The sequence below is a fragment of the Sphaerodactylus townsendi genome, linkage group LG01 (genome assembly GCF_021028975.2).
Source record: "Sphaerodactylus townsendi isolate TG3544 linkage group LG01, MPM_Stown_v2.3, whole genome shotgun sequence".
NCBI classification, from domain to species: domain Eukaryota; kingdom Metazoa; phylum Chordata; class Lepidosauria; order Squamata; family Sphaerodactylidae; genus Sphaerodactylus; species Sphaerodactylus townsendi.
This window is the reverse complement of record NC_059425.1, coordinates 108,836,866-108,849,322: the sequence shown is the minus strand read 5'-3', so window position 1 is coordinate 108,849,322 and position 12,457 is coordinate 108,836,866. Positions and strand designations below refer to the sequence as shown.

Below are 12,457 nucleotides of genomic sequence, written 5' to 3'. Positions count from 1 at the left end.
ATTTTTGAGATTTTTTAGTTACCATTCACCCAAAGGATGTAGTGGCAACTTTCAACATTAAATAATATAATTGAGTTTAAAACAACATAAAAGCAGCTAACAAATATAAAATATTAATATTAAACTATTCAACTGTTAAAATACATAACTTGGCCCATCCCACTAATAAAATATTAAAAGTAAAGGTATAAAGGAAATGTGCATCTTTAGGGAAATTGAGAGCTTTGATAGGCAAGTACTGATGGCTGAGTATCTTACATGATAAAGTGGGGGTGAGGGAATCTTCCTGTCCAGCCTTAAGATAAGAAGGAAATATCTGGGACTAGCCATTTGTTCATCTGGAAAACAGGGAGATCCAGTTTCATCTCAATTAGTCCTTCTGGCTAGTTGTCCAAGACAGCAAAAATGATGCTCTGTTGTCTAGTGGAAGTCTTGAACAGAGTTAGGATAACTGTTGAAGTCTCTGGCAGGGAACACATTCAAGCTGATTTCCAACCACTGGGTCTTGGCAGTTAAGATGATACTATGATGCTGAAACCACATAGTTCCCTAAAAAGCGTTGAATCTCACTGACCAAAAGACTGTAGGAAGCTGAGCTGCATTCCATGATAACATTTTTCTTCTGAGGAAGAATGTGCCTGGGGCAATAATGAGTAAAATCAGTTTAAAAAATCTACTTGGATTTTCAACAAAGGAATAAAACAAAAAAAATCCCTTTCTTCTCCTTATGAACCATTTTGCACAATCCAAAATGAAAAAAAAAGACAGTGCTGTACAGTGCTGTAAATTTAGAGCTTTCTATTGACAGAAAGGTGTATTTTTTTTAAATGCACCACTGAGTTTATCATCATCATGGGGCTGGATACTCCTTGGAGCTTCTTTTTCCTTGTATTTATTTTCACAGCCATTATATTATTCATTTACTTATTTACTGTCCTGGAGACATATGGGTTCTAGGCAAAGAATTTTGTAGGTAATAACCCTCAACTTGAATTAGACCTGGAAACTAATTGCTAAGCAATGAAGCAACTGCAGAATTAGTAAAGTATTCTGGTAAAGTATTCATGTTCCCAGTTCCTGAGAGTAACAGAGCTGTGGCATTCTGCACCAGCTGAAATCTCTCAGTTGCCTTCAAGAGCAGACCCATGTAAATTGTGCCTCTTTTGTCTCAGGATTGCTGTGTCATGGATCCATATGGCCAGATTCCTGGGTCATATAGTGAGCTGTCCTTACTAAACGAAGGTAATGGCAGAAAGTGCAGTGACGTCTCATCTGTCTTATGTGACCTCAGTGGGCTTTTCAAGGCAAGAGACATTCGGAGGTGGTTTTCTGTAACCTGCCTGTGTGAGAGTTCTGAGAAAGTTGTAACTGGCCCAAGGTCTAAGAGAGTTCTGAGAGAGCTGGGACTGGCCCAAGGTCAAAGAGAGTTCTGAGAGAGCTGGGACTGGCCCAAGGTCTCCCAGCAGGCTTCTTGTGGAGGAGTGGAGAATGGAGCCCAGTTCTCCAGATTAGAGTCCACTGCTGTTAACCACTACATCATGTTGGCTCTCATAAATGAAGGTACAATAAAGCATTTTTGCAGGTGAATTCTTGCTTCTTCAGCAGCAATAATACCATTTCCAGGGTGTCTTCCTACGTCAGTTATTTAAGTGTAGCCATTAAAGCCAACTTTTGGGTTTTGATTCTCTGGTTTTTTTAAAAAAAATCCATTTACAGTGCAACTGTGTTTATAATATATGTATTTTATTTTATTCGAAAAATAAATTGATTAATGATTTCTTGAAGATTTTTCCTCATAATGCCACCTCCGGATGTTCAACTGATATGGCAAGCAGTGATGTTTTTGACATTATTTCTTTCAATCAGTATACCTCATTTGTACTGTAACTATTAGTTCTCTTGAGATATTTTTATATTGTTTCCTAAGAGGCATACTAGTAGAAGGCCCAACCTATCACAGAAGTCCACAGACAGACAGTCTGGCTCCAATTTATGCCCAATGCTAACGTAACCAAAGGCATTTGTATTTTGATATAGGAAAGTGTTACAGTTGATCTAGTCTGCCTTGCAATGCTGGAAATATCTGGCTGAAGGCAATGCTCCCAGGAGCCCAGTGAGCTAACAGTGTTTTAGGATTTTTTTCAAAAAAAATCAGCAATATATCAGGATGAAGGGAGACTTTTAAAAAATATTTTCAGGGGGCAGTAGGTATGACTACAGAACCATTTTTGTCTGCTTCAGATTTAAAATCCCTTACAGTCGTTCGCTGATTTTGCAGTTTTTTGCTTCATTGCCTCTTTCTTATTTGCTTTTATTCTTTTAAAATTGAAGATAAAATCACATGTTGCATTTTTATATATAACTGAAGTTATCACTTCTATTTGTCAATCATGCATCAGGCAATCATCTGTAAAAGGAAAGAAATCTTTAATGGATTTACTGCAGAGATGGATTGGGAGATTAACAATGTCATTCTAATTTCAAAATAAAATAATCTGATTTCTTACAAAAACAGTATTTAAATCAACACAACCAATTAACTTCTGGTTCAGCTTGCATAAATTCATATCACAACAGTTAAAACTATAAGGGTTAACCCAACATAGTTTAGTTGTCAAGTTGTCGGTAGCAATTTGTGTTGTATGATCTACACTGGAACAATTTGTTACCTACATTTTACAAATTCATCAGTTAAATCCATACATTTAATGTTCATACTTGGATTCTATTATTTGTTACAGCCCCCTTCGGATCCACAGTCTATAATCACGGGCTCTGTTCCTCACCCATTTTGATTTAGCCAATCATACTTAATCCATCCTGAATTCTTGCTGCATGGATTTTTCCTCATAGATTCACAACTTCTCCATCTTGCTGTGCTTAGCACAATGAGATTTCTATGTCTTTTTTCTGAAATGTGTAGCTCAAAATAAAATAACCTGACAGCTATTTTCATTTAGTATGTGGATATTGGGGGCAAACTACATGATCAATGCAGTTGTGTGTCAACACCTGATCTTTTGTTCTTATTTGAAACGTAGCCCTGGATGCTGTCTTTGGGAATGAAAAAATGTTAGTGAGGAAGATACTGCCCTTTCCTGTCCTGTCATTTTTCCAGAGGGAAACCAAAAGTCAAGACGAACAAAGCAGTTGCGTCAGTGTTTTCACCTAAAAATGAATTATTTTAATTATTATGCATTTCTTCATCTTTAGTAAACTACAGTGTTTGTCTTTAGAGTTACAGTTTATTTTAGTCTTATGATACATGATTTGTTAGCCACATTCTTTCTTTCCTTTTAAGGATCCACCCGTGGCAGTGACTCTGGGACTACGGATGGAAGAAATGATTTTTAATCTCGCTGATACACATTTATTTTTTAATGACTTGGAGGTATGTATGCACAGAACTCCCTTTTTCAATTTTCAGTTGTTTCCGATATAATCTTATAGAATCTGGCTTACTTGATATATCCTCTGACCTATTTGTCTCTAAATATTAGATTGACAGAAACTGGAACTGATTGGCAGTAAATAATAATTATAATAATGTCCTCCTAATATTAATTAGGGTAGTCTCATACCACTAGTAGGGCAGTAAACAAGGTAACCTGAATTCACAAAGAATTTCTCACGTATGATGGAAAGGTTTTTTAAAATAACAACTGGAAGACTCAGGAGTATGTATCTAGAAGTATGAGGAAAGGGTGCAAGCATATACCTTTCATATGACATGAGGCTACTTGTTTTCCTTCCATTTAGTATTTAATAGAAGTGGGGGGGATGGGTAGATGGCATGCCCTGACCCCATTTCCTGCACACACAGGTCAGGATCTTTTAAGTTGTGAGGTGACTGCTCTTTCACAGCTTAAAAATCCCTTTAGGTGTTTTAATTGAGATCAAAGCATTTCCTTCAGAGCCTATTTACAGTCTCCCCAAGTTCTCTCAGAGCTTTACGAGAGACTGTAACAATTGATGATATCCTGGAATGGGGGAAATTAAATTAGGATTGAGGCCTAACAATACATCCCCCTACTCTTATCCCTGCAGACCAAGGTATTATGATTTTTTTAAGGCCCTGCCCTTTTTTAGATGTAAAGAATCCCTGGTGGGAAGGGGGGAATGATTTGAGGATTGGTGTAAAAGTACTTTATCTGATATTAATTTATCTAGAATAGTGTAATTTTATAGTGCAATAAAGAGACGGAGAAAAAGGTCCAGCCAAAAGGATAGGAAATAAATATAACTCATCCTCAACACTCAGAAGACTGAGAACTGAAGATGTAAAAAAAGAAGATAGTGAAATATCTTCAAAGGATCCCTTTCACTTCAGTATAACTGTTCTATATAACAGCATATTCAGAACAATTATACTGAAGTGTAGGAAATGACAAGTGAAAGAGAAATGGCACAATAGAAGGCATTCGTCTTTTTTGGCCATTGGAATTTTCCATCTGTTACTATCTCTGTTACTAGAATGCAGCATTTGAATGAATATTCTGAGTACATTTACCCAAAAACAGACTCCCATGTTATAAAAGAATTTTGAGAGTCCTCATTGTTCATCCCCCTGGATTTTGGAACCCATGGATTTAATTTATTCATGTTATTTCCATTTTCCAGTCCTAAATTTTAGCTTGCTTGTGACATTGGTTTGGACATTCTTTGGGTACTTCATTTGGTTCGAAAAAAGCAATCTCTCAAAAATGAGATTATTTTGTAGCTGTTGTACATTTTGGACATGTCTAAGTGTTTGATTATCTTTATGGATGGGAAGTGATGTATAAAATCATACCAGGTTGAATATAAAAACCAAACAATCAAGATTCAAATAATTATATAGATTTACATTTAAATGTATAATTTACAAAGGTATTACCAATGAAGAATAAGTATCAATTTTTAGACAGAAAAATATAATAATTTGTTGCATTTTTCACTGGATTTTAGTAAAATAGTTAGTTAGTTATGTTTGGAAGTTGGATTGAGAAGTTCAAGTACATTTTACTTCTTTCTCATAAATCGTGAAAACAAGTTACCCTACACTGCATTTTTTTGACTATCAAGGAAAACATTTCTGTATTCTTGGCAGATAATAATCCATACCAATTTTACAGCTAATTCCAGCAGATAATGGTGAATGGGAGTTGTTGTTCACCCTCTGACTGAAACTTCTAAGATCTGCTATATAATAGGATTTTTGTTTTTACTGCTGTGAGTCATTGTTTTTATTGGATAATATAATTACTGCCAATTCCAAAAGGATCATTTTTGTGGGTCATCTGTAGGTTTTGCACTCTTTATTAAAAACGTCAAGTTCTGAAACATTTCTACAAAAAACTAGTACATTAAGGTGATTTAAATTAATGTTACTGCAGTAAAAATTCAGTTATTGTACATGAATTTATGAACACTAAGTAATGGAAAATATATTTTATCTTTCTTAGTTTTGAACTTGCACAACCAGTGGCCCACTGTGACTTGAGTATAGCCAGTTCTGTAGCTGTTTTGAAAGGTATTTTACCTTAAAATTAATGCAGACCCTTTCCCTCGCCCCAATTTATATTCCACCTCCTATTATGATCAAACAACCTTCTCCTGATGTTATGCTACCAAATTATCAGTTTCCACTGGGAATCGGAGATAATTAATTTAAGATGACATCCTAAATGTGCTTGAATTACATAATAGTTGAACTATGTATTGTTCACTGAAGTGGGATTGTGCAGGTCCAAGTGTGTTTAGGTATTTAGCCTAACATGTGAACAGTTCTTTTGGAATTTGATGCAAAGTGTCACATTATTTTCTTCCAGATTTTTAAAATATTTTTGGGAAATATTAATATTTTGAGTTCAAAATAGTTTCATAAAACTATAAATAATTCTGTAAGCGTATTGTCGAAGGCTTTCACGGCCGGAATCACTGGGGTGCTGTGTGGTTTCCGGGCTGTATGGCTGTGTTCTAGCAGCATTCTCTCCTGACGTTTCGCCTGCATCTGTGGCTGGCATCTTCAGAGGATCTGATAGGATCTGTGGCTGGCATCTTCAGATCCTCTGAAGATGCCAGTCACAGATTCAGGCGAAACGTCAGGAGAGAATGCTTCTAGAACATGGCCACACAGCCCGGAAACCACACAGCACCCCAATTCTGTAAATTTATATCTATGGTCTTTCTTTTTAGTGCTCAGTCATGAATAACCTAATGGCAAGTGGCAATATTTTCAAACTGAAATAGTAAAAGAGAATTTTCCATTTATTCTTGCCAATAGAAAATTTATTCTAAAGCAAAATGAAAAAAATATAAGGGAAAAAATTATATTTCTCTTATTATATTTTGAAAATGATAGCCATTTTCAAAATATAATAATAATAAAGCAAGCAAGAAAAGGAAGGTCTTGACCTCTGTAATCCTCTCATATATAGCTTTATTAGATTGCTATGGACATTTATTAATTAAATGTAAATATGCTGCTTAGTGGATTCACAACAGCCAGGTTAGATATTGTGTAACTTTAGGTTATAACAGTACCTTATTTTAAAAATGTCCTGTATGTCTCCAAACATCTCAACCTGAACTGTTTTGCTGCCTTGATTGGCAGAGTTATCTTGGAAAAATTAAAAGAGAAAAAGATTATAAGGATCTCTGAACTTTTTATTGGAGAAATCCCCCTCAGATGTTGTTTTTCCTAAATTTCAGTTTCTTTCCTACATGTATTAGCATTCAAATATCAATTTCATTCTATTATTTGTAGCCTAAGAGACAAACAGCTGTTAGTGAATCTGTAGTTATGCCTTCTGGGCAAATAAAAGTTTAAGAGTGATATAAAATGGGAAAGTGTTAGTCATGGTAATGTTCTGACCCCTTCTGTCACTGACTTTCTGAACTACTTTGTCCAGAAGACACTAGCCATCCCTTCTGGTGAGTTCTGATGGCTTGCACAGGAGCAAGTGTAACCTAGCAAATCCCTGGCTACATAAATCTCTATTGGAGTCTTGAGGGGAAATTTAAAATTAATAAAATGGCAGTACCTTGTGGCTTGCAAATGTGAAATTGCTTCAACTGATTAACAAGCATTTAATATGAACACAGCTTTACAACAATTAAAATTACATTATAGTGGCTATGAATATAGCACAAGTCAGATATAGAGAATCTTCAGTGCCCTTCAGGAAAGGCACTTAGAACAATAACAGATACCAACAATGCCCTGTAATAACACATGGGGCTGGGGGAGTCCAAAATATTAATTAGAAGTACAGGGCTAGTTCTTCCCCATCTGCTCTTCCGTGGTGGCTGTGGCCACTGCAGGTCTTTCTCCAGCTTGGACCTGTAAGGAAATGATCAATTCCTTCAGTCAAGCACTGGCCTTCCCTCTCCTGCTGCAGGCCAGATTGACACAGGAGGTTGTTTTAAACAGTATTTTGGAACATAACATAATTAATAGCCTGTCAACCCCTTTTTTGTTATATTCGGAAAATTGTAATATACCACTTCTCCCTGTTGGGTGCATCTAATACCAGTAAGGAAATAATTCTCTCAGTGAAGCTGCAGGCCAGATTGTCTGGGGGGCGGGGGGCTCTTGTAGTATATGGTCAAACTTACCAACTTCACATACTCAGTAAGATCTTATTCCCTAGGCCCTAAAGACCAAATATTTGTTTAAAATATTAAAATGGCATGAGTTACAGAAGGAATTAAATAAGAAAAATTATGCACTAATCCTCTTCCCCCACACCAAATATCAATCCCAAATTTCTGATAAAATGCTGCTGAAACAGAGGAATCAGGAACAAACCAGGTCTACATACGTATGCTAAGGAGGTTTTTAAAAAGCTCTATTGCAGAGCATTTTAACAGCTTGATCATTCCTCCTATCAAATTGGTAGCATATCCACAGTAGTAGTCTAGCACTGCACTTCTGTTCCAAATCAAAAATGGATATAAAGGAAGTTTGTAAAAATACAGGATTACATCTCAAACAGCTGTATTGAGTTGGCAACAACTTTACCTAAACACTTTTGCATGAGTAAAGAAATTAAAGAAATTCCAGAAGACTAGACAGTTAGTGTGCACAGAATTGTGCATTCAAGTGGAAATGTGTATAGAAACATAATCTGAAGGATGGGCTATCAATGAGGAGCAGCGGTAAGGAGTTGAGAAACATGCAGCCCATGAGAAAGATGCCCCAAGATGGTAGATGTGGATGAATTTGGTCCAGTGAAAGGAGGAAGCAACATGGCTAAAGAAGAAGAGCTACTTGAAGTAGGATCCAAGAGGAAGGAAGAGGGATCAAAATCTCCTGATTACAAAAAGGAATTGAAACTAATACCTGTCTACTTATCTACCACTTAATTTAGTTGTGCCATGTGTCAATATACATTTCTATCAATATACTCACACATTTGGTGGTCATCTCATATTTGGGGTAACTGTGGTTTTCTGCTATGGAAAAAACATATTTACATAACCCCTAGAAACTAGTATTTCAGCCACCACTAGTCATATTGTTTCAGCCTGCAGAGTTGAATGCCTTTGTTTCATGAGTAGACCAATCCCCCTCCTTTGTAGTGTTAACCATACACGTGTTTTGGAATTTCTAAACAGTTTCTGAAACATGTTACCAATTCAAAAATTTATCCGGCAATTAGAAGGGTATACAGTATAATCAAGGAATCATTTTCCTAAAACATTAGGAGGTAGATGTAATAGAATGAATAGAAAGTTGAATGTGCTCATTAAGTGAACGAACAGCTGGCAATCAGGTGAAGAGAATTAAGTGGTAGAGCACATGCTTTGCATACTTAAGGTCCCCGATGTAGTTTTACAAAACAGAAAAACTGAAAGGAGTGGAAAACTTAATTTTCCTCCTGCCTGCAGCTTCTTCCAAGATACTTCCTAGCTCCCTCACCCCACCCAGTGGGGCTCCCAAGAATGCAGGCATTTGGAACCCTCATCTGAAGAGTAGCTTTTAATAAGGAAAAAGCTAAGCACATTGTTTCTCATTCACTTCATTAAGGGTTTTTAGTAACTATTTTCCCTTGAGCTAACCATTTAATTCAAATTTGGCAGTTGTGTAGTTGTGATATTACATAGACGCTAGAACTAAAACTATGTAAGATGGAGTAGAAATCTATTCTGCACTGCTTCACTGAGATGGCTCTACAATGCAGTTTTATTTGCAATTTTATTTGCAATTTTTGTTTTAGTTGTTTTATTTGCAATTTTGCAGTTTTATTTGGAGTTTTATTTGCAATAAACACAGCTATTTCTCTAAAGAATACTGGAGAATTGCAGATAGACTAAACCATTTGAAATCTTTTAAAAATAGTCACATCACATGTATACATACCGTATTGTGAATTGCAATAGTCTCACCAGCTATTTGCAGTTCAAGCAGCTATCTTAATCACTGAACTGGTTGGCAGGTAGATTGGTTGGATCTCAACAAGAAAGAGAGGATCTTTTTAAATATTTGTAACTGGTGAGGGAAAAGTGACCCTGGCAATTACAGCACCAGGGCTTCCAGTGATAATAAGCTCAGGAGTACCTCAGTTTGGTTAAAGTTGATTCTGCTAAGGATAGAAAAGTCTTGCATCGTGTTTATCAGACGTGTCGGATAAAGTGGGCTATGAGAACATATGCTGTTGGTCTTAAGGTGCTACAAGACTTCTTATTGGCTTTCACTGCACTGGAGTAACATGGCTACCTCACTGGAATTCATTAAAAGAATGACAAACTTGCTCATTAGACTTCAGTGTGCAGATTCTGCCATCTTCTGGTGGCACAAATACAACTCAGCATTTAGCTAAATAATGTCTTTGAAGCATTACTACATCATGTAAATATTTTAAACCGATAAAAATTTAAAACAAGAAATCTTTCACCAGGAATGTGATCAAGTACATATTGATGATGTGTCTTCAGATGACAACGGACAAGACCTAAGGTGAGCTACATCTTTAAAAAAAATAACATAAAAACTAACAAAATTAACTGTAATATAAAATGATTAATTTTGTAGGAAGAACAAGTATTCACTGTTACATATTTTGGGTGTTTGCAGTACCTACAGTTTTGCAACTGATGGCTTCCATGCAGCTGCAAGTAGTGCAAACCTTTGTCTGCCAACAGGTGTAAGAGGAGGAGTAGACTGGATGAGGAAGCTGGCATTCCGTTACAGAAGAGTGAAAGAGTTGTATAATACTTACAAGAACAATGTGGGAGGTAAGTGTTTTTTCATGAAAAGATGCCAGCAACATTTCTCCTCTAAATACTTCCCAAGGAAATTACTATAGCCTTGATAAAAATAATGTCTTAAATTTCACATTATTGTGAAAAGCATTCTTAATTTTTGGGTGCTTTATTACTATGTTGTTTGTTTGTTTATTTGTTTTTTTTGGGGGGGGGGGGCATATTTACCAAACTTGGTTGTTCTTCTACAGAGAGTCACCAGCCCTAGGTTGCAAATCTGGTCTCTCCACCTTAAAAGCAGCAGCACCCCCAAGAGCCCCAGAAAGATTCCCAATAGTCTACAATGGAGTTGGGGGTATTTAAACTTAAAGCCCTGTTGAACCCAATGTGGATATGCTGAAGTTAGGGTTTTTCTTTCCTTTTTTAAAGGGTTCTCTTTCCTTTCTAGTAAACCATGTCAAAAGAAACCAAAAAAATGTTTTGACTCATTTGCACTGGGTTTAGCAGGGCTTTAAAGTTTAGCACGCACACACGCACACCTTTTCCATTATAGTTTATGCAGAATCTTTCCAGGCCTCAGGTGGGGAGGGGTGTTTTCTATGTTAGAGCCACCACATTTACAGCAGAGCTACTAGTGGTTCTTCTTAAAAAGCCCTCAAGCATTTACCAAATTCAGTCCAAGCCTTGCATTCAACTCCGCACTGCTGCCTCTGAATTCCACAAGGGTCTCAGAGGCTGCACAGATACAGCTCAACACTGCCTACTGCCTCACCCACCCACATGGAGTTTGGTGGATTTTTTGGGTTCAGGTTTAATAACTCAAAAAGTTTCAGAAAAACCCTAAATAATCAATATGGAGTATCAGTTTTTTCAAGTTTTTCAAAAATTTCTGGGTTTTTTCCCCACTTGAACCCAAAAAGTACCAATAATGTAATGTGCAGAAATTGTAGACATTATCAGCAGGGCTGGAGCAAGGGGAAACTGTGTCCAGGGCACCACGCACTGGAATGCCCCCGCCACGCTCCTGCACTGGCACGCGCTCAGTGCATTGCGCGCGCCCCCGCCCCCTTGGCACTACGCCACTGATTATCAGTACAGTTTCATTGACCCACAGAGTGATTTCATAAGATACCTTGCAACCACTATTAGTTTTCTTTCTCAGAAGCATCTTTCTCAAAAACGGCATAGCTGAAGCTTAAGGATACAAAAGCATTTATCAGCCTTACAGTATGTAAATATCTAACTCTGTGTGTGTTTTTATGTGCCAACAAGTCACTTCTGACTTATGGTAATCTTTTGAACTGATGACCTCCAAAACATCCTCTCATTAACAGACTTACTCTTGTTTTTCAAAATGAAGGCCGTGGCTTCCTTTGTTGAGTCAATTCTGCTGCCTTCAACTTTTCCTAGTGTTTATGTCTTTTCCAATGAATGCTGTCTTCCCATGATGTGCATATATTACATTCTTGTATAAAGTGTTTTTATATGCTGATTGTGCTCAGATTTTGCATTTGTAAGTATATGAATTAGCTAAATATGGCTTTTTTCCATGGACAATTTTGAACTATTATGTGATAGCAAAATCTAAAAATTCCTGCTAGAGCAAAATGCATTTTAAAAATACATATTTTTCTTTTTGTATCAGGACTTCTTGGCCCTACAAAAAGAGATGCATGGCTGCAGTTAAGAGCAGAGATTGAAGCCCTCACTGACTCATGGCTGACAAATGCACTTAAATCATTATCAATTATTAGCACACGGTGAGTGGATGATGGTTTGCTCTGTAGAAAAATAGCCTTCAGAGCAAGGCAAAATTGGTGAGGAAGAAAACTGATATTTTATGTTAAGATGCTAGCTTTAGGCTTTCTTGTTGGTTTTTAAATCCTCGGCCTAAACAAATTAAAGTATGCCTATCGAGGTTTAGATGTAGCATGTAGTCCTCTACTTATTAAAGATCACATAGTATATGTATTTTTATATCTACATCATCCGCATAAAGGTACAAGTACCTTGGCATCTGACCTTTTAAAATACAGCAAGTATATATTTTTAAGTTGTAATAACACATATGGAACACCATTTATTCCACCACCCGCAAGGGTTTTTTCCACCAAAATCATGGAACCATTGATTTGAGTTCCACTATAAATTTCTATTAGTGAAAAGGGTAGAATTGTTTGCTGATCCCCTGCCTTCATTCTGCAGACCTCCCACTTATCCCCTCTTGCTGTTTCTGGGAGTCCCCTGTTCTCCAGGAACAGCATTCAGG

At 36.8% G+C, this 12,457-nt stretch overlaps 1 protein-coding gene across 9 annotated transcripts in view; it reads left to right on the top strand.

Moving 5' to 3' along the window:
• EYA4 (EYA transcriptional coactivator and phosphatase 4) overlaps positions 1-12,457 on the top strand; it is a 161,971-nt gene that overhangs the window by 138,553 nt on the left and 10,961 nt on the right. For all 9 annotated transcript variants that reach the window (XM_048490404.1, XM_048490387.1, XM_048490378.1 and 6 more), the window contains 4 exons: positions 3,302-3,391; positions 9,885-9,943; positions 10,061-10,221; positions 11,834-11,948. In XM_048490404.1, the coding sequence (XP_048346361.1) occupies positions 3,302-3,391; positions 9,885-9,943; positions 10,061-10,221; positions 11,834-11,948 (425 nt within the window). The remainder of the gene's footprint in view (positions 1-3,301; positions 3,392-9,884; positions 9,944-10,060; positions 10,222-11,833; positions 11,949-12,457) is intronic.